The sequence below is a fragment of the Salmo salar genome, chromosome 12 (assembly GCF_965601325.2).
Source record: "Salmo salar chromosome 12, fSalSal1, whole genome shotgun sequence".
NCBI lineage: Eukaryota > Metazoa > Chordata > Actinopteri > Salmoniformes > Salmonidae > Salmo > Salmo salar.
Window position 1 is genome coordinate 8417495 of NC_138302.1, and position 23558 is coordinate 8441052.

The following is a 23558-nucleotide window of genomic DNA, read 5'->3' on the forward strand; positions in this document are numbered from 1 at the left end:
AGTGATACTCTGATGAAGGCCTTGATTTTGATACGTAAAGCTTATTAAAACCTCTTATGGATAGGGGGCAGTATTTTCACGTCCGGATGAAAAGCGTGCCCAGAGTAAACTGCCTGCTACTCAGGCCCAGAAGCTAGGATATGCATATTATTAGTAGATTTTTTAGAAAACACTCTGAATTTTCCAAAACTGTTTGAATGATGTCTGTGAGTATAACAGAACTCATATGGCAGGCAAAAACCTGAGAAAAATCCAACCAGGAAGTGGGAAATCTGAGGCTTGTAGTTTTTCAAGTGATTCCCTATCCAATATACAGTGTCTGTGGAGTCATATTGCACTTCCTAAGGCTTCCACTACATGTCAACAGTCTTTAGAATGCTGTTTCAGGCTTCTACTGTGAATGGGGAGAGAATAAGAGCTGATGGAACTAGGTATCTGAAAAAAAGGTACGACCTCAGTAACGCACACAGCCTTGGGAGCGAGCTGAGTTCATCTTCATTCCTAAAGAGAAAGGAATTGTCCGGTTGGAATTTTATTGAAGATTTATGATAAAAACATCCTAAAGATTGATTCTATACATCATTTGACATGTTTCTACAAACTGTAGTATAACTTTTTTGACTTTTTGTCTGGACTTAGTAAGCGCGCGCCTTGCATTTGGAATAGTGAATCTAACGCGCGAACAAAATGGAGGTATTTGGACATAAAGATGAACTTTATCGAACAAAACTAACATTTACTGTGGAACTGGGATTCCTGGGAGTGCATTCTGATGAAGATTATCAAAGGTAAGTGTATATTTAAATGCTTTTTCTGGCTTCTGTTGACTGCACAACATGGCGGGTATCTGTATAGCTTCTTTTGGTTTCTGAGCGCTGTACTCAGATTATTGCAAAGTGTGCTTTCACCGTGAAGCTTTTTTGAAATCTGACACAGCGGATGCATTAAGGAGAAGTGTATCTTTAATTCTGTGCATAACACTTGTATATTTTATCAAAGTTTATGATGAGTATTTCTGTAAATTGATGTGTCTCTCTGCAAATTCACTGGAGGTTTTGGAGGCAAAACATTACTGAACATAACGCGCCAATGTAAACTGAGATTTTTGGAAATAAATATGAACTTTATCGTACAAAACATACATGTATTGTGTAACGTGAAGTCCTATGAGTGCCATCTGATGAAGATCATCAAAGGTTAGTGATTCATTTTAGCTGTATTTCTGGTTTTTGTGATGCCTCTCCTTGCTTGGAAAATGGCTGTGTGGATTTTCTTGTCTAGGTGCTGTCCTAACATAATCTAATGCTATGCTTTCACCATAAAGCCTTTTTGAAATCGAAGACTGTGAGTGGATTAACCTTTCTAGGGTAAGGGGTAGTATTTTCACATCCGGATAAAAAAACGTACCCGATTTAATCTGGTTATTACTACTGCCCAGAAACTAGAATATGCATATAATTGTTTGATTTGGATAGAAAATACCCTAAAGTTTCTAAAACTGTTTGAATGGTGTCTGTGAGTATAACAGAACTCATATGGCAGGCAAAAACCTGAGAAGATTCTGTACAGGAAGTTCCCTCTCTGACCATTTCTTGGCCTTCTACACTCTCTTTATTGAAAACAAAGGATCTCTTCTGTAACGTGACACTTTGTAAGGCTCCCATAGGCTCTCAGAAGGCGCCAGAACGTTGAATGATGCCTCTGCTGTCCCAAGCTGAAAAACAGTAGCGCATTTGGTAAGTGGTCGATCTGAGAACAATGAGACGGGGGCGCGCGTGCACGAGAAGAGTCCATTTTAGATTTTGAGTCTTTGAACGAAAACAGGGTTTCCCGGTCGGAATATTATCGCTTTTTTACGAGAAAAATCGCATAAAAATTGATTTTAAACAGCGTTTGACATGTTTCGAAGTACGGTAATGGAATATTTAGATTTTTTTTGTCACGATACGCGTCCGCGCGTCACCGTTCGGATAGTGTCTTGAACGCAAGAACAAAACAGAGGATATTTGAACATAACTATGGATTATTTTGAACCAAAACAACATTTGTGGATGAAGTAGAAGTCCTGGGAGTGCATTCTGACAAAGAACAGCAAAGGTAATCCAATTTTTCTTATAGTAAATCTGAGTTTGGTGAGTGCCAAACTTGGTGGGTGTCAAAATAGCTAGCCCGTGATGGCGAGCTATCTACTCAGAATATTGCAAAATGTGCTTTTGCCGAAAAGCTATTTTAAAATCGGACACCGCGATTGCATAAAGGAGTTCTGTGTCTATAATTCTTAAAATAATTGTTATGTTTTTTGTGAACGTTTATCGTGAGTAATTTAGTAAATTCACCGGAAGTTTGCGGTGGGTATGCTAGTTCTGAACGTCACATGCTAATGTAAAAAGCTGGTTTTTGATATAAATATGAACTTGATTGAACAAAACATGCATGTATTGTATAACATAATGTCCTAGGAGTGTCATCTGATGAAGATCATCAAAGGTTAGTGCTGCATTTAGCTGTGGTTTTGGTTTTTGTGACATTATATGCTAGCTTGAAAAATGGGTGTCTGATTATTTCTGGCTGGGTACTCTGCTGACATAATCTAATGTTTTGCTTTCGTTATAAAGCCTTTTTGAAATCGGACAGTGTGGTTAGATTAACGAGAGTCTTGTCTTTAAAATGGTGTAAAATAGTCATATGTTTGAGAAATTGAAGTAATAGCATTTCTAAGGTATTTGAATATCGCGCCACGGGATTCCACTGGCTGTTGAGTAGGTGGGACGATTTCGTCCCACATACCCTAGAGAGGTTAATTAGAATCTTATCTTTAAAATGGTGTATAATACTTGTATGTTTGAGGAATTTTAATTTAGATTTTTGCTGTTTTGAAATTGGCGCCCTGCACTTTCACTGGCTGTTGTCAAATCGATCCCGCTAAAGGGATTTGATCCATAAGAAGTTTTAAAGAGCAGTGATACTATGATGAAGGCCTTGAGGACGATACGTAAAGCTTATTAAAGAGCAGTGATACTCTGATGAAGGCCTTGAGGTCGATACGTAAAGCTAAATTAAAGAGCAGTGATACTATGATGAAGGCCTTGAGGTCGATACGTAAAGCTAAATTAAAGAGTAGTGATACTCTGATGAAGGCCTTGAGGTCGATACGTAAAGCTTATTAAAGAGCAGTGATACTCTGATGAAGGCCTTGAGGTCAATACGTAAAGCTTATTAAAGAGCAGTGATACTCTGATGAAGGCCTTGAGGTCGATACGTAAAGCTTATTAAAGAGCAGTGATACTCTGATGAAGGCCTTGAGGTAGATACGTAAAGCTTATTAAAGAGCAGTTGTAACAGTATTGCTTCCGTCCCTCTCCTCGCCCCTACCTGGGCTCGAACCAGGGACCCTCTGCACACATCGACAACAGTCATCCTCGAAGCATCATTACCCATGGCTCCAAAAAAGCCGCGGCCCTTGCAGAGCAAGGGGAACAACTACTTCAGGTCTCAGAGCGAGTGACGTCACCCGATTGAAATGCTATTAGCGCGCACCACCGCTAACTAACAAGCCATTTCACATCAGTTACACAGTGATACTATGATCAAGGCCTTGAGGTCGATACATAAAGCTAAATTAAAGAGCAGTGATACTCTGATGAAGGCCTTGAGGTCGATACGTAAAGCTAAATTAAAGAGCAGTGATACTATGATGAAGGCCTTGAGGTCGATACGTAAAGCTTATTAAAGAGCAGTGATACTCTGATGAAGGCCTTGAGGTCGATACGTAAAGCTAAATTAAAGAGCAGTGATACTCTGATGAAGGCCTTGAGGTCGATACGTAAAGCTTATTAAAGAGCAGTGATACTCTGATGAAGGCCTTGAGGTCGATACGTAAAGCTTATTAAAGAGCAGTGATACTCTGATGAAGGCCTTGAGGTCGATACGTAAAGCTAAATTAAAGAGCAGTGATACTCTGATGAAGGCCTTGAGGTCGATACGTAAAGCTAAATTAAAGAGCAGTGATACTATGATGAAGGCCTTGAGGTCGATACGTAAAGCTAAATTAAAGAGCAGTGATACTATGATGAAGGCCTTGAGGTCGATACGCAAAGCTTATTAAAGAGCAGTGATACTATGATGAAGGCCTTGAGGTCGATACGTAAAGCTAAATTAAAGAGCAGTGATACTCTGATGAAGGCCTTGAGGTCGATACGTAAAGCTAAATTAAAGAGCAGTGATACTCTGATGAAGGCCTTGAGGTCGATACGTAAAGCTAAATTAAAGAGCAGTGATACTCTGATGAAGGCCTTGAGATCGATACGATAAGCTTATTAAAGAGCAGTGATACTCTGATGAAGGCCTTGATTTTGATACGTAAAGCTTATTAAAACCTCTTATGGATAGGGGGCAGTATTTTCACGTCCGGATGAAAAGCGTGCCCAGAGTAAACTGCCTGCTACTCAGGCCCAGAAGCTAGGATATGCATATTATTAGTAGATTTTTTAGAAAACACTCTGAATTTTCCAAAACTGTTTGAATGATGTCTGTGAGTATAACAGAACTCATATGGCAGGCAAAAACCTGAGAAAAATCCAACCAGGAAGTGGGAAATCTGAGGCTTGTAGTTTTTCAAGTGATTCCCTATCCAATATACAGTGTCTGTGGAGTCATATTGCACTTCCTAAGGCTTCCACTACATGTCAACAGTCTTTAGAATGCTGTTTCAGGCTTCTACTGTGAATGGGGAGAGAATAAGAGCTGATGGAACTAGGTATCTGAAAAAAAGGCACGACCTCAGTAACGCACACAGCCTTGGGAGCGAGCTGAGTTCATCTTCATTCCTAAAGAGAAAGGAATTGTCCGGTTGGAATTTTATTGAAGATTTATGATAAAAACATCCTAAAGATTGATTCTATACATCATTTGACATGTTTCTACAAACTGTAGTATAACTTTTTTGACTTTTTGTCTGGACTTAGTAAGCGCGCGCCTTGCATTTGGAATAGTGAATCTAACGCGCGAACAAAATGGAGGTATTTGGACATAAAGATGAACTTTATCGAACAAAACTAACATTTACTGTGGAACTGGGATTCCTGGGAGTGCATTCTGATGAAGATTATCAAAGGTAAGTGTATATTTAAATGCTTTTTCTGGCTTCTGTTGACTGCACAACATGGCGGGTATCTGTATAGCTTCTTTTGGTTTCTGAGCGCTGTACTCAGATTATTGCAAAGTGTGCTTTCACCGTGAAGCTTTTTTGAAATCTGACACAGCGGATGCATTAAGGAGAAGTGTATCTTTAATTCTGTGCATAACACTTGTATATTTTATCAAAGTTTATGATGAGTATTTCTGTAAATTGATGTGTCTCTCTGCAAATTCACTGGAGGTTTTGGAGGCAAAACATTACTGAACATAACGCGCCAATGTAAACTGAGATTTTTGGAAATAAATATGAACTTTATCGTACAAAACATACATGTATTGTGTAACGTGAAGTCCTATGAGTGCCATCTGATGAAGATCATCAAAGGTTAGTGATTAATTTTAGCTGTATTTCTGGTTTTTGTGATGCCTCTCCTTGCTTGGAAAATGGCTGTGTGGATTTTCTTGTCTAGGTGCTGTCCTAACATAATCTAATGCTATGCTTTCACCATAAAGCCTTTTTGAAATCGAAGACTGTGAGTGGATTAACCTTTCTAGGGTAAGGGGTAGTATTTTCACATCCGGATAAAAAAACGTACCCGATTTAATCTGGTTATTACTACTGCCCAGAAACTAGAATATGCATATAATTGTTTGATTTGGATAGAAAACACCCTAAAGTTTCTAAAACTGTTTGAATGGTGTCTGTGAGTATAACAGAACTCATATGGCAGGCAAAAACCTGAGAAGATTCTGTACAGGAAGTTCCCTCTCTGACCATTTCTTGGCCTTCTACACTCTCTTTATTGAAAACAAAGGATCTCTGCTGTAACGTGACACTTTGTAAGGCTCCCATAGGCTCTCAGAAGGCGCCAGAACGTTGAATGATGCCTCTGCTGTCCCAAGCTGAAAAACAGTAGCGCATTTGGTAAGTGGTCGATCTGAGAACAATGAGACGGGGGCGCGCGTGCACGAGAAGAGTCCATTTTAGATTTTGAGTCTTTGAACGAAAACAGGGTTTCCCGGTCGGAATATTATCGCTTTTTTACGAGAAAAATCGCATAAAAATTGATTTTAAACAGCGTTTGACATGTTTCGAAGTACGGTAATGGAATATTTAGATTTTTTTTGTCACGATACGCGTCCGCGCGTCACCGTTCGGATAGTGTCTTGAACGCAAGAACAAAACAGAGGATATTTGAACATAACTATGGATTATTTTGAACCAAAACAACATTTGTGGATGAAGTAGAAGTCCTGGGAGTGCATTCTGACAAAGAACAGCAAAGGTAATCCAATTTTTCTTATAGTAAATCTGAGTTTGGTGAGTGCCAAACTTGGTGGGTGTCAAAATAGCTAGCCCGTGATGGCGAGCTATCTACTCAGAATATTGCAAAATGTGCTTTTGCCGAAAAGCTATTTTAAAATCGGACACCGCGATTGCATAAAGGAGTTCTGTGTCTATAATTCTTAAAATAATTGTTATGTTTTTTGTGAACGTTTATCGTGAGTAATTTAGTAAATTCACCGGAAGTTTGCGGTGGGTATGCTAGTTCTGAACGTCACATGCTAATGTAAAAAGCTGGTTTTTGATATAAATATGAACTTGATTGAACAAAACATGCATGTATTGTATAACATAATGTCCTAGGAGTGTCATCTGATGAAGATCATCAAAGGTTAGTGCTGCATTTAGCTGTGGTTTTGGTTTTTGTGACATTATATGCTAGCTTGAAAAATGGGTGTCTGATTATTTCTGGCTGGGTACTCTGCTGACATAATCTAATGTTTTGCTTTCGTTGTAAAGCCTTTTTGAAATTGGACAGTGTGGTTAGATTAACGAGAGTCTTGTCTTTAAAATGGTGTAAAATAGTCATATGTTTGAGAAATTGAAGTAATAGCATTTCTAAGGTATTTGAATATCGCGCCACGGGATTCCACTGGCTGTTGAGTAGGTGGGACGATTTCGTCCCACATACCCTAGAGAGGTTAATTAGAATCTTATCTTTAAAATGGTGTATAATACTTGTATGTTTGAGGAATTTTAATTTAGATTTTTGCTGTTTTGAAATTGGCGCCCTGCACTTTCACTGGCTGTTGTCAAATCGATCCCGCTAAAGGGATTTGATCCATAAGAAGTTTTAAAGAGCAGTGATACTATGATGAAGGCCTTGAGGACGATACGTAAAGCTTATTAAAGAGCAGTGATACTCTGATGAAGGCCTTGAGGTCGATACGTAAAGCTAAATTAAAGAGCAGTGATACTATGATGAAGGCCTTGAGGTCGATACGTAAAGCTAAATTAAAGAGTAGTGATACTCTGATGAAGGCCTTGAGGTCGATACGTAAAGCTTATTAAAGAGCAGTGATACTCTGATGAAGGCCTTGAGGTCAATACGTAAAGCTTATTAAAGAGCAGTGATACTCTGATGAAGGCCTTGAGGTCGATACGTAAAGCTTATTAAAGAGCAGTGATACTCTGATGAAGGCCTTGAGGTAGATACGTAAAGCTTATTAAAGAGCAGTTGTAACAGTATTGCTTCCGTCCCTCTCCTCGCACCTACCTGGGCTCGAACCAGGGACCCTCTGCACACATCGACAACAGTCATCCTCGAAGCATCATTACCCATGGCTCCAAAAAAGCCGCGGCCCTTGCAGAGCAAGGGGAACAACTACTTCAGGTCTCAGAGCGAGTGACGTCACCCGATTGAAATGCTATTAGCGCGCACCACCGCTAACTAACAAGCCATTTCACATCAGTTACACAGTGATACTATGATCAAGGCCTTGAGGTCGATACATAAAGCTAAATTAAAGAGCAGTGATACTCTGATGAAGGCCTTGAGGTCGATACGTAAAGCTAAATTAAAGAGCAGTGATACTATGATGAAGGCCTTGAGGTCGATACGTAAAACTTATTAAAGAGCAGTGATACTCTGATGAAGGCCTTGAGGTCGATACGTAAAGCTAAATTAAAGAGCAGTGATACTCTGATGAAGGCCTTGAGGTCGATACGTAAAGCTTATTAAAGAGCAGTGATACTCTGATGAAGGCCTTGAGGTCGATACGTAAAGCTAAATTATGATGAAGGCCTTGAGGTCGATACGTAAAGCTAAATTAAAGAGCAGTGATACTCTGATGAAGGCCTTGAGGTCGATACGTAAAGCTAAATTAAAGAGCAGTGATACTATGATGAAGGCCTTGAGGTCGATACGTAAAGCTAAATTAAAGAGCAGTGATACTCTGATGAAGGCCTTGAGGTCGATACGTAAAGCTAAATTAAAGAGCAGTGATACTATGATGAAGGCCTTGAGGTCGATACGTAAAGCTTATTAAAGAGCAGTGATACTCTGATGAAGGCCTTGAGGTCGATACGTAAAGCTAAATTAAAGAGCAGTGATACTCTGATGAAGGCCTTGAGGTCGATACATAAAGCTTATTAAAGAGCAGTGATACTCTGATGAAGGCCTTGAGGTCGATACGTAAAGCTAAATTAAAGAGCAGTGATACTCTGATGAAGGCCTTGAGGTCGATACGTAAAGCTAAATTAAAGAGCAGTGATACTATGATGAAGGCCTTGAGGTCGATACGTAAAGCTTATTAAAGAGCAGTGATACTCTGATGAAGGCCTTGAGGTCGATACGTAAAGCTAAATTAAAGAGCAGTGATACTCTGATGAAGGCCTTGAGGTAGATACGTAAAGCTTATTAAAGAGCAGTTGTAACAGTATTGCTTCCGTCCCTCTCCTCGCACCTACCTGGGCTCGAACCAGGGACCCTCTGCACACATCGACAACAGTCATCCTCGAAGCATCATTACCCATGGCTCCAAAAAAGCCGCGGCCCTTGCAGAGCAAGGGGAACAACTACTTCAGGTCTCAGAGCGAGTGACGTCACCCGATTGAAATGCTATTAGCGCGCACCACCGCTAACTAACAAGCCATTTCACATCAGTTACACAGTGATACTATGATCAAGGCCTTGAGGTCGATACATAAAGCTAAATTAAAGAGCAGTGATACTCTGATGAAGGCCTTGAGGTCGATACGTAAAGCTAAATTAAAGAGCAGTGATACTATGATGAAGGCCTTGAGGTCGATACGTAAAGCTTATTAAAGAGCAGTGATACTCTGATGAAGGCCTTGAGGTCGATACGTAAAGCTAAATTAAAGAGCAGTGATACTCTGATGAAGGCCTTGAGGTCGATACGCAAAGCTTATTAAAGAGCAGTGATACTATGATGAAGGCCTTGAGGTCGATACGTAAAGCTTATTAAAGAGCAGTGATACTCTGATGAAGGCCTTGAGGTCAATACGTAAAGCTTATTAAAGAGCAGTGATACTCTGATGAAGGCCTTGAGGTCGATACGTAAAGCTTATTAAAGAGCAGTGATACTCTGATGAAGGCCTTGAGGTAGATACGTAAAGCTTATTAAAGAGCAGTTGTAACAGTATTGCTTCCGTCCCTCTCCTCGCACCTACCTGGGCTCGAACCAGGGACCCTCTGCACACATCGACAACAGTCATCCTCGAAGCATCATTACCCATGGCTCCAAAAAAGCCGCGGCCCTTGCAGAGCAAGGGGAACAACTACTTCAGGTCTCAGAGCGAGTGACGTCACCCGATTGAAATGCTATTAGCGCGCACCACCGCTAACTAACAAGCCATTTCACATCAGTTACACAGTGATACTATGATCAAGGCCTTGAGGTCGATACATAAAGCTAAATTAAAGAGCAGTGATACTCTGATGAAGGCCTTGAGGTCGATACGTAAAGCTAAATTAAAGAGCAGTGATACTATGATGAAGGCCTTGAGGTCGATACGTAAAGCTTATTAAAGAGCAGTGATACTCTGATGAAGGCCTTGAGGTCGATACGTAAAGCTAAATTAAAGAGCAGTGATACTCTGATGAAGGCCTTGAGGTCGATACGTAAAGCTTATTAAAGAGCAGTGATACTCTGATGAAGGCCTTGAGGTCGATACGTAAAGCTAAATTATGATGAAGGCCTTGAGGTCGATACGTAAAGCTAAATTAAAGAGCAGTGATACTCTGATCAAGGCCTTGAGGTCGATACGTAAAGCTAAATTAAAGAGCAGTGATACTATGATGAAGGCCTTGAGGTCGATACGTAAAGCTAAATTAAAGAGCAGTGATACTCTGATGAAGGCCTTGAGGTCGATACGTAAAGCTAAATTAAAGAGCAGTGATACTATGATGAAGGCCTTGAGGTCGATACGTAAAGCTTATTAAAGAGCAGTGATACTCTGATGAAGGCCTTGAGGTCGATACGTAAAGCTAAATTAAAGAGCAGTGATACTCTGATGAAGGCCTTGAGGTCGATACATAAAGCTTATTAAAGAGCAGTGATACTCTGATGAAGGCCTTGAGGTCGATACGTAAAGCTAAATTAAAGAGCAGTGATACTCTGATGAAGGCCTTGAGGTCGATACGTAAAGCTAAATTAAAGAGCAGTGATACTATGATGAAGGCCTTGAGGTCGATACGTAAAGCTAAATTAAAGAGCAGTGATACTATGATGAAGGCCTTGAGGTCGATACGCAAAGCTTATTAAAGAGCAGTGATACTATGATGAAGGCCTTGAGGTCGATACGTAAAGCTAAATTAAAGAGCAGTGATACTCTGATGAAGGCCTTGAGGTAGATACGTAAAGCTTATTAAAGAGCAGTTGTAACAGTATTGCTTCCGTCCCTCTCCTCGCACCTACCTGGGCTCGAACCAGGGACCCTCTGCACACATCGACAACAGTCATCCTCGAAGCATCATTACCCATGGCTCCAAAAAAGCCGCGGCCCTTGCAGAGCAAGGGGAACAACTACTTCAGGTCTCAGAGCGAGTGACGTCACCCGATTGAAATGCTATTAGCGCGCACCACCGCTAACTAACAAGCCATTTCACATCAGTTACACAGTGATACTATGATCAAGGCCTTGAGGTCGATACATAAAGCTAAATTAAAGAGCAGTGATACTCTGATGAAGGCCTTGAGGTCGATACGTAAAGCTAAATTAAAGAGCAGTGATACTATGATGAAGGCCTTGAGGTCGATACGTAAAGCTTATTAAAGAGCAGTGATACTCTGATGAAGGCCTTGAGGTCGATACGTAAAGCTAAATTAAAGAGCAGTGATACTCTGATGAAGGCCTTGAGGTCGATACGCAAAGCTTATTAAAGAGCAGTGATACTATGATGAAGGCCTTGAGGTCGATACGTAAAGCTAAATTAAAGAGTAGTGATACTCTGATGAAGGCCTTGAGGTCGATACGTAAAGCTTATTAAAGAGCAGTGATACTCTGATGAAGGCCTTGAGGTCAATACGTAAAGCTTATTAAAGAGCAATGATACTCTGATGAAGGCCTTGAGGTCGATACGTAAAGCTTATTAAAGAGCAGTGATACTCTGATGAAGGCCTTGAGGTAGATACGTAAAGCTTATTAAAGAGCAGTTGTAACAGTATTGCTTCCGTCCCTCTCCTCGCCCCTACCTGGGCTCGAACCAGGGACCCTCTGCACACATCGACAACAGTCATCCTCGAAGCATCATTACCCATGGCTCCAAAAAAGCCGCGGCCCTTGCAGAGCAAGGGGAACAACTACTTCAGGTCTCAGAGCGAGTGACGTCACCCGATTGAAATGCTATTAGCGCGCACCACCGCTAACTAACAAGCCATTTCAAGTCAGTTACACAGTGATACTATGATCAAGGCCTTGAGGTCGATACATAAAGCTAAATTAAAGAGCAGTGATACTCTGATGAAGGCCTTGAGGTCGATACGTAAAGCTAAATTAAAGAGCAGTGATACTATGATGAAGGCCTTGAGGTCGATACGTAAAGCTTATTAAAGAGCAGTGATACTCTGATGAAGGCCTTGAGGTCGATATGTAAAGCTAAATTAAAGAGCAGTGATACTATGATGAAGGCCTTGAGGACGATACGTAAAGCTAAATTAAAGAGCAGTGATACTCTGATGAAGGCCTTGAGGTCGATACGTAAAGCTAAATTAAAGAGCAGTGATACTCTGATGAAGGCCTTGAGGTAGATACGTAAAGCTTATTAAAGAGCAGTGATACTATGATGAAGGCCTTGAGGTCGATACGTAAAGCTAAATTAAAGAGCAGTGATACTATGATGAAGGCCTTGAGGTCGATACGTAAAGCTTATTAAAGAGCAGTGATACTCTGATGAAGGCCTTGAGGTCGATACGTAAAGCTAAATTAAAGAGCAGTGATACTCTGATGAAGGCCTTGAGGTCGATACGTAAAGCTTATTAAAGAGCAGTGATACTCTGATGAAGGCCTTGAGGTCGATACGTAAAGCTTATTAAAGAGCAGTGATGCTATGATGAAGGCCTTGAGGTCGATACGTAAAGCTTATTAAAGAGCAGTGATGCTATGATGAAGGCCTTGAGGTCGATACGTAAAGCTTATTAAAGAGCAGTGATGCTATGATGAAGGCCTTGAGGTCGATACGTAAAGCTTATTAAAGAGCAGTGATGCTATGATGAAGGCCTTGAGGTCGATACGTAAAGCTTATTAAAGAGCAGTGATGCTATGATGAAGGCCTTGAGGTCGATACGTAAAGCTAAATTAAAGAGCAGTGATACTATGATAAAGGCCTTGAGGTCGATACGTAAAGCTAAATTAAAAAGCAGTGATACTCTGATGAAGGCCTTGAGGTCGATACGTAAAGCTAAATTAAAGAGCAGTGATACTATGATGAAGGCCTTGAGGTCGATACGCAAAGCTTATTAAAGAGCAGTGAGACTGTGCGCGTTTCTTATTTGTTCTCAAGGCATCAAAATGTGAAAAAAGCCTTTCTATAGCCTCTGTACAGCCTTTACCATGGAGTGAAATGGGATATCAGCCAACTCAGTGACAACAGAACACTGTACAGCCTTAACTATGGAGTGAAATGGGATATCAGCCAACTCAGTGACATCCACAGAGCACTGTACAGCCTTAACTATGGACTGGCCCCATGAAATGGGACATCAGCCAACTCAGTGACAACCACAGAACACAACCAAAGAACACAACTATGTATAGTTTACACAAATATTAGTGTCTTAGCTTTTATTGCAGGACTTTGACTGTGTGTATTGAACATTCATATTGGACTGTACAGCCTTACCTATAGAGTGTACACCACCACCGATCACAACTTCCTGTTTCCATCACAGTTGTCGTGAGTTTTTTATACGGTATGACTTTACTGACATAACAACTTTGGATGGAAACGTGGTTAATCAATCTGTATACTGCCTAATTATTTTCCCCTCAGGAAGCTCCGGTAAACAGTGGTTGTAGTGCACTGCTGCCACCAACAGGCCTGGAGGGCATTTTGACTTTGTTGTTAGCTAGCTGTGTTAGCTAGCTGTGTTAGCTAGCTGTGTTAGCTAGCTGTGTTAGCTAGCTGTGCGTCTAAAGATGTAGCAGCTAGCTGGCTACTGACCAAGCTATTGTGTGTATTGAACATTCATATTAGACTGTAGCAGCTAGCTAACTGGCTACTGATCAACCCATTGTGTGTACTGAACATTCATATTGGACTGTAGCAGCTAGCTAACTGGCTACTGATCAACCTATTGTGTGTAATGAACATTCATATTGGACTGTAGCAGCTAGCTAACTGGCTACTGATCAACCTATTGTGTGTATTGAACATTCATATTGGACTGTAGCAGCTAGCTAACTGGCTACTGATCAACCTATTGTGTGTATTGAACATTCATATTGGACTGTAGCAGCTAGCTAACTGGCTACTGATCAACCTATTGTGTGTATTGAACATTCATATTGGACAGCCTTACCTATAGAGTAGCACCACCACCCATCAGCCCATTCTCTTCTTGACGTCAAAGCTGCAGTGTATTGTTGCTCTAGGAGTTTATGATTAATAATCCTATTTATTTGATGTCACCATACTATTCCTTTAAAGCCCCACACTGTAAAATATAAATCATCAGAGTGGGTCACCAACCTAAATGTAAACAATATCACTTGATTATTAGAGGAGTAAACTATGAAGCCAGCAAGAACTACTCAGACATTCCAAATATCACTTGATTATCAGAGGGGTGTATTATGACATCAGATAGAACTACTCAGACATTCCAAATATCACTTGATTATCAGAGGGGTGTATTATGACATCAGATAGAACTACTCAGACATTCCAAATATCACTTGATTATCAGAGGGGTGTATTATGACATCAGATAGAACTACTCAGACATTCCAAATATCACTTGATTATCAGAGGGATGTATTATGATGTCAGATAGAACTACTCAGACATTCCAAATATCACTTGATTATCAGAGGGGTGTATTATGACATCAGATAGAACTACTCAGACATTCCAAATCAGGCTTCATCCATATCATGAAGATGGTTATTGATCCAACCATTTCAAAAGTAATGACCAGGCTGAACGAAATAGGATATGGTTTTACAATTTTATAAATGACGACAGACGATTTGTTAGTTTGTTTTACATGGTTTATTATTTTGTTTGACAAATAAAATATCTCTCTTATCCATAATAGTCTCATTATGTATGTAGCCTACCATCACTGTATATGTGAGCTGCTGGCTACAGTGCACGGGACAAGAGCACGTTTGCTATTGTGGGAGATAAGCAGCTGTGCTGAAGGAGAAAGAACATAAATACATTGGCTATAGGAGGAGAAGATGACATCTGGTTCTAATAGAGCAACAGGCCACGGTGGGAGGCATAGCGACCTGACAACTGTACTTGAGTTATGCAGAAAGGGCCCCAAATACATTCAAGATAGTCAGACAAAGGGGCACAGAGAAAAGGATGGCGGCAAGAGGACCACACATGAGTATGCAGTGCATGCATTATTTTTGTACCACATGAGGAGGCCCTGCTAGCATTATAACCTATACAGCTGTCAGATGTGGGCGTTATCAAGCAACAACTGATATGGAGAGATAATGGTAAAGAACGGTCAAGGGAAGCTATTTTCATATAGAGGGAGGGGACTCTATGCGTTATGCAAAGACAGAATCCTATAAAGATAGGACTCTGTAATATGAGAATTTAGTCTTTTCCATGGAAGGGCTTGGCTCTATTACGTGTGTAATAGGGTCCTTCCATGGAAGGGCTCGGCTTTGTTACTCTGTATTAAAGTCTATATTGAATTCACAAGTTCTTGTAAGATTATTATGTTCTTAAGACAATTTTCCACGACACTATATAACTCAACGTTTAAAAAAAAAAAGAAGATCAGTAGAGTTGAAAATGTGATGGAAACCAATTTAACTTGTATTTTTCATTCGGCACATGTGAATTTAACAGCAGGTGGATATTGATCCAACACCTGCCGCTTATTCAAACCAGCCCACTGGGCACAGACGTCAGTTCAACATCTTGTTTCCATTTACATGTCAACTAAAGTCAATTCAACATGAAATCAATACATTGGATGTAGTTTGCAAGTTCAGTGAAAAATGTATGAAAAACACCTGATGTTGATGGCTTTTTACAAATCCAATCAGTGTTCTACATTGATCTAACACCATCACATGGATTTATTTTGTTGAAATGATGTGGAAACAACGTTTATTTAACCAGGGGGAGGTTTGTAAATGCCCCCAGGAAAGTCGAACGAGGAACTCTTCATTGAGACAACGATAAACAGCAATCCGTGGGCGAGTTGTGTTGGATATTATAAAATAAGGATCTGCTGGAGTCCAAGTCAAACCAAGATTCTTTATTTCTGAGCTCAGAGAGAATAACAATTACATTGTCTACACTATCTGAATTCCAAAGCATTGGGTGATGAGCACATATCTTTGTTTCCTGTTCCTGGGAGGGACTTTATTTGTACAAGGACGCAGGTGCAAATTGGTTTGCAACACAGGATAATACTCCCAGGAACAGGAGATTATAATATGACAGTTTCACAAAGTTAGTCACATAATTGTATGTGTCCACATAACTGAGTAACATTTTCCATTACAGTCTGTGAACAATTTTTTGTAAATTAAAATCATCAGTGGGCCAACAATGCATGTAAACAATGGAGCAAATGCATCACATCCAAATATCACTTGATTATCTGTAGTGCTGGAGGAATGACACATGCAGATAAACACACACACAGTCAGAGTTTAAAAAAGGACCATTTAAACACATGGAATCTGATCTACTTTATATTCAAACTGACATACTCCATATTCAATTCATATTTTCTAATGACAGCTAGTCTAATGACATTTTTGAGTATACTTTCTACAATTAGAATAATTATTCATGGTTTCTTACATGACTTTTAAGTGACTGTGATGAGTAATATGTCTTCCCACAGTCTGAGCATTTGAAAGGCTTCTCCCCTGTGTGTATTCGCTCATGAGTTGTCAGCATTCCTGACTCCTTAAAACTATTTCCACACCAGGCGCAATGGTATGGCTTCTCCCCAGTGTGTATTCGCTCGTGAGATTTCATGTTTCCTAAGTGGTTAAAACTCTTTCCACACTGGGCACAATGGTATAGCTTCTCTGCTGTGTGTTTCCTCTCATGTCTTTTCAGACTTCCTAACTTGGTAAAACTCCTTCCAATCTGGGAGCAGAGGTGTTGTCTTGCTGGTTTGGATGTCCCTGGTTCCTCCGGGTTTGTTTTTTCTCCTGCCAAAGACAGTGTTTATGTAAAGAGAGACCTGAATGAAACCTCTACATGATAAAACTAGCTGTATGATACAGAACGCGACCTACACACTTCCTTATTAAACCTAAAATAGGTAACGAAGAGACAGACACAAAGCACAGTAAGATCTCCCCATTGTCAATTTGGGAAGATGATACAAAAACTATAAATACAACATGTAAAGTGTTGGACCCATGTTTCATTAGCTGAAATATAAAGATCACAGAATTCTTCACTTACGCACAAAAGCTTCTTTCTCTCAAATTTGGTGCACAAATTCAATTACATCCCTGTTAGTGAACATTTCTCCTTTTACAAGATAATCCATCCTCCAGGTGTGGCATATCAAGAAGCTGATTAAACAGCATGATCATCACACAGGTGCACCTTGTGCTGGGGAGAATAAAAGGCCACTCTAAAATGTGCAGTTTTGTCACACAACACCACAGATGTCTCAGGTTTTGAGGGAGTGTGCAATTGGCATGCTGACTGCAGGAATATCCACTGGAGCTGTTGCAAGATAATGTAATGTTAATTTCTCTAGCATATGCCGCCTCCAATGTCGTTTTAGAGAATTTGGCAGTACACCCAACTGGCCTCACAACCGCAGACCACGTATTAACGACGCCAGCCCAGGACCTCCACATTGTCTGAGACCAGCCACCCAGACAGATGATGAACCTGAGGAGTATTTAGCTCTGTAATAAAGCCCTTTTGTGGGGAGAAACAAATTCTCATTGGCTGGGCCTGGCTCCCCAGTTGGTGGGCTTATGCCCTCCCAGGCCCACCTATGGCTGCGCCCCTGCCCAGTCATATGAAGTACATAGATTAGGGCCTAATGAATTTATTTACATTGAGTGATTTCCTTATATGAACAGTAAATGGTTGAAATAGTTGCATGTTGTGTTTATATTTTTGTTCTGTATATACAGCTGAAGTCAGACGTTTACATGCACCTTAGCCAAATACATTTAAACTCAGTTTTTCACAATTTCTGACATTTAATCCTAGTAAGAATTCCCTGTCTTAGTTCAGTTAGGATCACCACTTTATTTTAAGAATGTGAAATGTCAGAAGAGAGAATGATTTCAGCTTTTATTTCTTTCATCACATTCCCAATGAGTCAGAAGTTTACTTACACTCAATTAGTATTTGGTAGCATTGCCTTTAAATTGTTTAACTTGAGTCAAACGTTTCGGGTAGCCTTCCACAAGCTTCCCACAATAAGTTGGGTGAATTTTGGCCCATCGCTCCTGACAGAGCTGGTGTAACTGAGTCAGGTTTGTAGGCCTCCTTGCTCGCACATGCTTTTTCAGTTCTGCCCACAAATTATCTATAGGATTGAGGTCAGGGCTGTGTAATGGCCACTCCAATACCTTGACTTTGCTGTCCTTAAGCCATTTTGCCACAATTTGGAAGTATGCTTGGGGTCATTATCCATTTGGAAGACCCATTTGTGACCAAGCTTTAACTTCCTGACTGATGTCTTGAGATATATCTTCAATATATCCACATAATTTTCCTGCCTCATGATGCCATCTATTTTGTGAAGTGTACCAGTCCCTCCTGCAGCAAAGCAACCCCACAACATGTTGCTGCAACCCCCCATGCTTCACGATTGGGATGGTGTTCTTCGGCTTGCAAGCCTTCCCCTTTTTCCTCCAAACATAACGATGGTCATTATGGCCAAACAGTTCTATTTTTGTTTCATCAGACCAGAGGACATTTCTCCAAAAAGTACAATCTTTGTCCCCATGTGCAGTTACAAACTGTAGTCAGTTTTTTATATGGTGGTTTTGGAACAGTGGCTTCTTCCTTGCTGAGCAGCCTTTCAGGTTATGTCGATATAGGACTTGTTTTACTGTGGCTATAGATACTTTTGTACCTGTTTCCTCCAGCATCTTCACAAGGTCCTTTGCTGTTGTTCTGGGATTTGCACTTTTCGCACACCAAAGTACGTTCATCTCTAGGAGACAGAACGCGTCTCCTTCCTGAGCGGTATGGCAGCTGCGTGGTCCCATGGTGTTTATACTTGCGTACTATTGCTTGTACAGATGAACGTGGTTCCTTCAGGCGTTTGGAAAAAGTATTCTGAGGTCTTGGCTGATTTCTTTTAATTTTCCCATGATGTCAAGCAAAGAGGCACTGAGTTTGAAAGTAGGCCTTGAAATACATCCACAGGTAGACCTCCAATTGACTCAAATTATGTCAATTAGCCTATCAGAAGCTTCTAAAGCCATGACATAATTTTCGGAACATTTCCAAACTGTTTAAAGGCACAGTCAACTTAGTGTAAGTAAACTTCTGACCCACTGGAATTGTGATACAGTGAATTATAAGTGAAATAATCTGACTGTAAACAATTGTTGGAAAAATTACTTGTGTCATGCACACAGTAGATGTCCCAACCGACTTGCCAAAACTATAGTATGTTAACACGAAATTTGTGTAGTGGTTGTCAAACGAGTTTTAATGACTCCAACCTAAGTGTATGTAAACTTCCGGCTTCAACTGTATGTTGAAAACGTTTTTTTTGGGAAACGCGATGGATCATTGGGGATCATTCAATATTCGCATTTTTTTTTACGTTTAAGTTTCCGACTTCAACTCTCTGTCCATCTTCTCAAGGGTCTGTTTCACAAGGTCCACAAAGTACTGTCCAGTCGATGACTCAGTCAATGACCACAATGAGTCTCTCGTGGACAACATCAGTGACATATCGCAGAACTACTGCACACTGGTCGTTGGATGTTAAATCCTGTGTAGTGTCCATTTGTACTGAGAACATCCCTGCCTGTCTCACTTCAACAGCAATTGTCTGCGGAATCGACATTCTGATGACTTCAATTACTTTATTTGCTGTTTTGGGCAAAATAATAAAACTGGATTTTCAGTGCTTTTGCTGTCCCTTCCTATTTTCCGTGTACTGAACCTCTCTCTGCACATCTGGTTGCTCTGCAGAATGAGATTAACATTGTAAATAACCTAAACTTAAACGTGTATCTGAAGGTTCCTGCTCTGAGTCTAACTCTGTACTGACCACCATCTCCAGTTCTGCAGGAGCACCAGAAGCTCTAGTGCTGCTGCTTCCTTCTCCACCTTTACAAAGAAAATACTCTTATCATACTCACTATCATTAGTGTATCAGTAGGCTACATTAATACAGCGCTGGGAAAAAAATAGAGAGACCTGATGTCATTTTTGGCACGTGGACACTGCAACGAGAGCGTGAGAGTCGCGCCTGATGCATGGATTCTCCATCAACTCATTCCTGTTTGCTATATTATGGCGGGTCAAGTTGACCATTCATGGCAGGCCAAAACAACACTCAGGCCACCAGGAAACGTCCCGGTGCTCCCGACGGCCAGTCCGCCACTGCTGTCAGGAGTTTTGCTTGCCTGTTCTAGAGTCTTGTAAAAATAGGGGGGTTGACTGGGACAGGCAATGTAACATCCATAACATTCCCAGGAAAGGTTTTTGTAAAACATGCACCTTACATCAGATCATCTTGAAACTTTCTCTCTAAAGCTAACTTTCATCAAGGTTTTATATGGTCTATTGGTTTCTCTCTTTTCATTGGCAGAAACCTTTTTCAGTGTTATGATATTCATAACATCCATATCCACCAGTCTATCTTCATGTCAACTAACAGAACTCTGCTGGTTGTCCTGGTAACAGATACCAGTGGGCAGATCTATTTTATTTGTTCAAACTAAACTACAGCACTTACTTTAATGTGTCAAAAATGATCCTTTCTTCTCTTCTCCTCCTCTCACAGTTACACTCAGCCCCGTTGTTTTCCTGCAGCCCACCAGCAGCACAGACAACCTCTTCATACCCAGCAGTAAGGCGCTACCGGGAGAGGCACAACACGGGGACTCCGGGAGGGAGGAAGGGCTAGCGTTGTCCTGGTAACCATAAAGAGGGGACACAGACACATATCAGTATGGATGCTGATGTCACTGTTGACAAAGTGCTTTACAGAAACCCAGCCCAGACCCCGATAGAGCAAGCTGTATGCTAGACCAGACCAAGCTGTACCATCTGGTGTTCTGATCTGGAGAGACTCTTCTCTGATTCGTCAGCATCAGGATGTTGTTGAGGCTCCCCAGAGGATCCACAATAGTCATGTCTCTCTCCTGTGTGAATGAGAACATCAAACAGATGGTAAACTTACGTCTATTACAATCATAGGGTCTTACAAGAGGCATTAATATCTCTAAACAGGGCCTAAAATGCAAATGTGAAAGGGTAGTTCCACGAAATGGGTGCCTTTTGCATCCCTTTGATATAAGTATAAATTATGCTCCAATATTGAATTTTAAAAGCCTGTTGTATTAGATGAGGTGCACTTTAATGTAGACCACATGGAGAATTCAATAAATCTAACTTAAAAGTCCCCAAAATATATGTACCAACGATTGAAACTTTAACAATTCCTACAGTACTGAACAACATATTCAAGTGTAGAACTTCAGTAGAATGCCCCTTAAAACCCCACATTAGTTCAACAACTGCATAGTTTGTGGCCCTGTTTTTAAGACAGTACTCAGGGGTGGTAATCTGATATTCTGTCTCCCCCTCTTTCACTCCCAAGACGTCTTCCTTCTTCACCTTTATTGAGATAGCATCCTCTTCCTCTCTAAAAGGTTCTTCCTCTGTTTCCTCTATAACATCCTCTTCTTCTTCCACGACAATGTTCAGTCCCAGAGCTTCTTCCTCCATACAGCAGACCTCTTCTTCTTTTGCAGGGGACGAGTAGTTTAGTGAGGTCATGGTCGGGGATGTTAGCTAGCTAGTTAGCATTAGCTACTAGCCTGGTGCAAACCTCAGTATAAATATTTAACAAGTTTGCAAATTGAACAAGCAAATTAGGTTAAAGTTAACACGTCAACTGAACTGTGTTAACAACACTGAGATTAGCTAATGTACATTAACATGGTCTAAAGCGTCAATCTTTCAGTTGTATGTTGGCTAGCAAGCTACCGAGGTGGTAGAAAGAGTAGCCGTGTTGTTGTTCCTGAAGAAGCGTCCCGTCCAGTCCATTATACGTCACGCAAGAAGCAACACATGAAAGACGCACATCGCCATCTGCTGACTGGAGTGGTAACGCAGTTTGGAAACAATAGTTACAACACTTTTTGTATTGGAAAGAACGTCATAATAATTTAACAATAAGCTGATATATTTTCTCTTACGTTTTACAAAGAATACCGTCCTGTACACAGACGTAGAAGATTCATCTGAATATGTAATGCTGAATAAATACTTATATGAATAGGTTGTGTTTTAATACACATTTGCTCTGTTCAGTTTTTACATTCGTTTTTATCTAGATGTGACGGTACTATTCCCTTAAAGCTAAGATACAAATCATCCTGTAAACCAGGGGTTGGAAACTCCAGTCCTCGGGGGCCGGATTGATGTCACCCCTTTTCTCCATCCCTAGCAAACACAGCTGATTAATCAAACTGCATTCTAAACTGAAGATCATCATTAGGTGATTATTGGAGTCAGGTGTGTTAGCTGGGGCTGGAAGCTATGATCCCTTATTGATATCACTAGTTAAATCCACTTCAATCAGTGTAGATGAAGGGGGGAGACAGGTTAAATAAGGCATTTTAGGCCTTGAGACAAATGAGACATGGATTGTGTATGTGTGCCATTCGGAGGGTGAATTGGGAAGACAAAATAGTTAAGAGCCTTTGAACAGGGTATGGTAATAGGTGCCAGGTGCACCGGTTTGTGTCAAGAACCGCAAAGTTGCTGGGTTTTTCCAGCTCAACAGTTTCCCATGTGTACCAAGAATGGTCCACCACCCTAACAGTGGCGGTCAGTGCCATTTAAAATGAGGCAGGACAATTTGTTTTTTTCATGAACATGGCCTTATTTCTATTACAGCATATTAGATGACTGTCATTCATATTTCATTCACCCTGTTCAATGTAACAGCGATAGGTTTAGGCTACTACATGATACTAACATTTCCCCTATACCCATCATGAGGTTGCTACAACTTAGCCTATGAATTCAAATTTAGAATGTAGGTGCACACAGGTTGAGAGAAACATTTGAGGTGACAGACAGTGACACATGGACAGACAGTGACACATTCAATACCACCTTGCACACTCTTGCCTGCATCTAGCTGACCTAGGGTATAATCATTAGTCAGTTGCAGACGAGAGTTTCTATTGGACAAATTCAGGTATGTTTATCCCCGTTTTGTTCCGTTTAAGAAACGTTTTGCAACAACAATCAGCGGAATGTGTGATCTAACTTGAACTTTAAGTAGCCTATATTTGATGTGATATATTCCTTTCGAGACAGGATTGTGTCACGGCACAGATCTGGGGAAGTGTACCAAAACATTTCTGCCACATTGAAGGTCCCAAAGAACACAGTGGCCTCCATCATTCTTAAATGGAAGAAGATTGGAACCACCAAGACTCTTCCTAGTGCTGGCCGCCCGGCTAAACTGAACAATAAGGGGAGAAGGGCCTTGGTCAGGGAGGTGACCAAGAACCCGATGGTCACTCTGACAGAGCTCAAGAGTTCCTCTGTGGAAATGGGAGAACCTTCCAGAAGGACAACCATCGCTGCAGCACTCCACCAATTAGGCCTTTATGGTAGAGTGGCCAGACGGAAGCCACTTCTCCGTAAAAGACACAAGAAAGCCCGCTTGGAGTTTGCCAAAAGGCACCTAAAGGACTTTCAGACCATGAGAAACAAGAT

The 23558-nt window shown here is 40.8% G+C and overlaps 1 protein-coding gene across 2 annotated transcripts; it reads right to left on the minus strand.

Annotated features, from left to right (window-relative positions):
• Positions 1-15876: 15876 nt before the first annotated feature.
• Positions 15877-21860, minus strand: LOC145859392 (uncharacterized). Of its 2 annotated transcripts, XR_014379576.1 has the most exons (4): positions 21438-21855; positions 20865-20962; positions 20554-20731; positions 15877-16804 (listed from the first exon to the last, which is right to left on the minus strand). XR_014379576.1 is itself a non-coding variant. In XM_082958530.1 (3 exons), the coding sequence occupies exons 1-3, from the start codon at positions 21597-21599 to the stop codon at positions 20656-20658; spliced, it is 336 nt and encodes a 111-aa protein (XP_082814656.1). In that variant the 5' UTR covers positions 21600-21860; the 3' UTR covers positions 20553-20655. The 2 variants fall into 2 exon arrangements, 1 of the variants encoding a protein (XP_082814656.1); XM_082958530.1 differs by lacking the exon at positions 15877-16804 and having other exon boundaries at positions 20553-20731; positions 21438-21860.
• Between the last annotated feature and the right edge of the window lie 1698 nt (positions 21861-23558).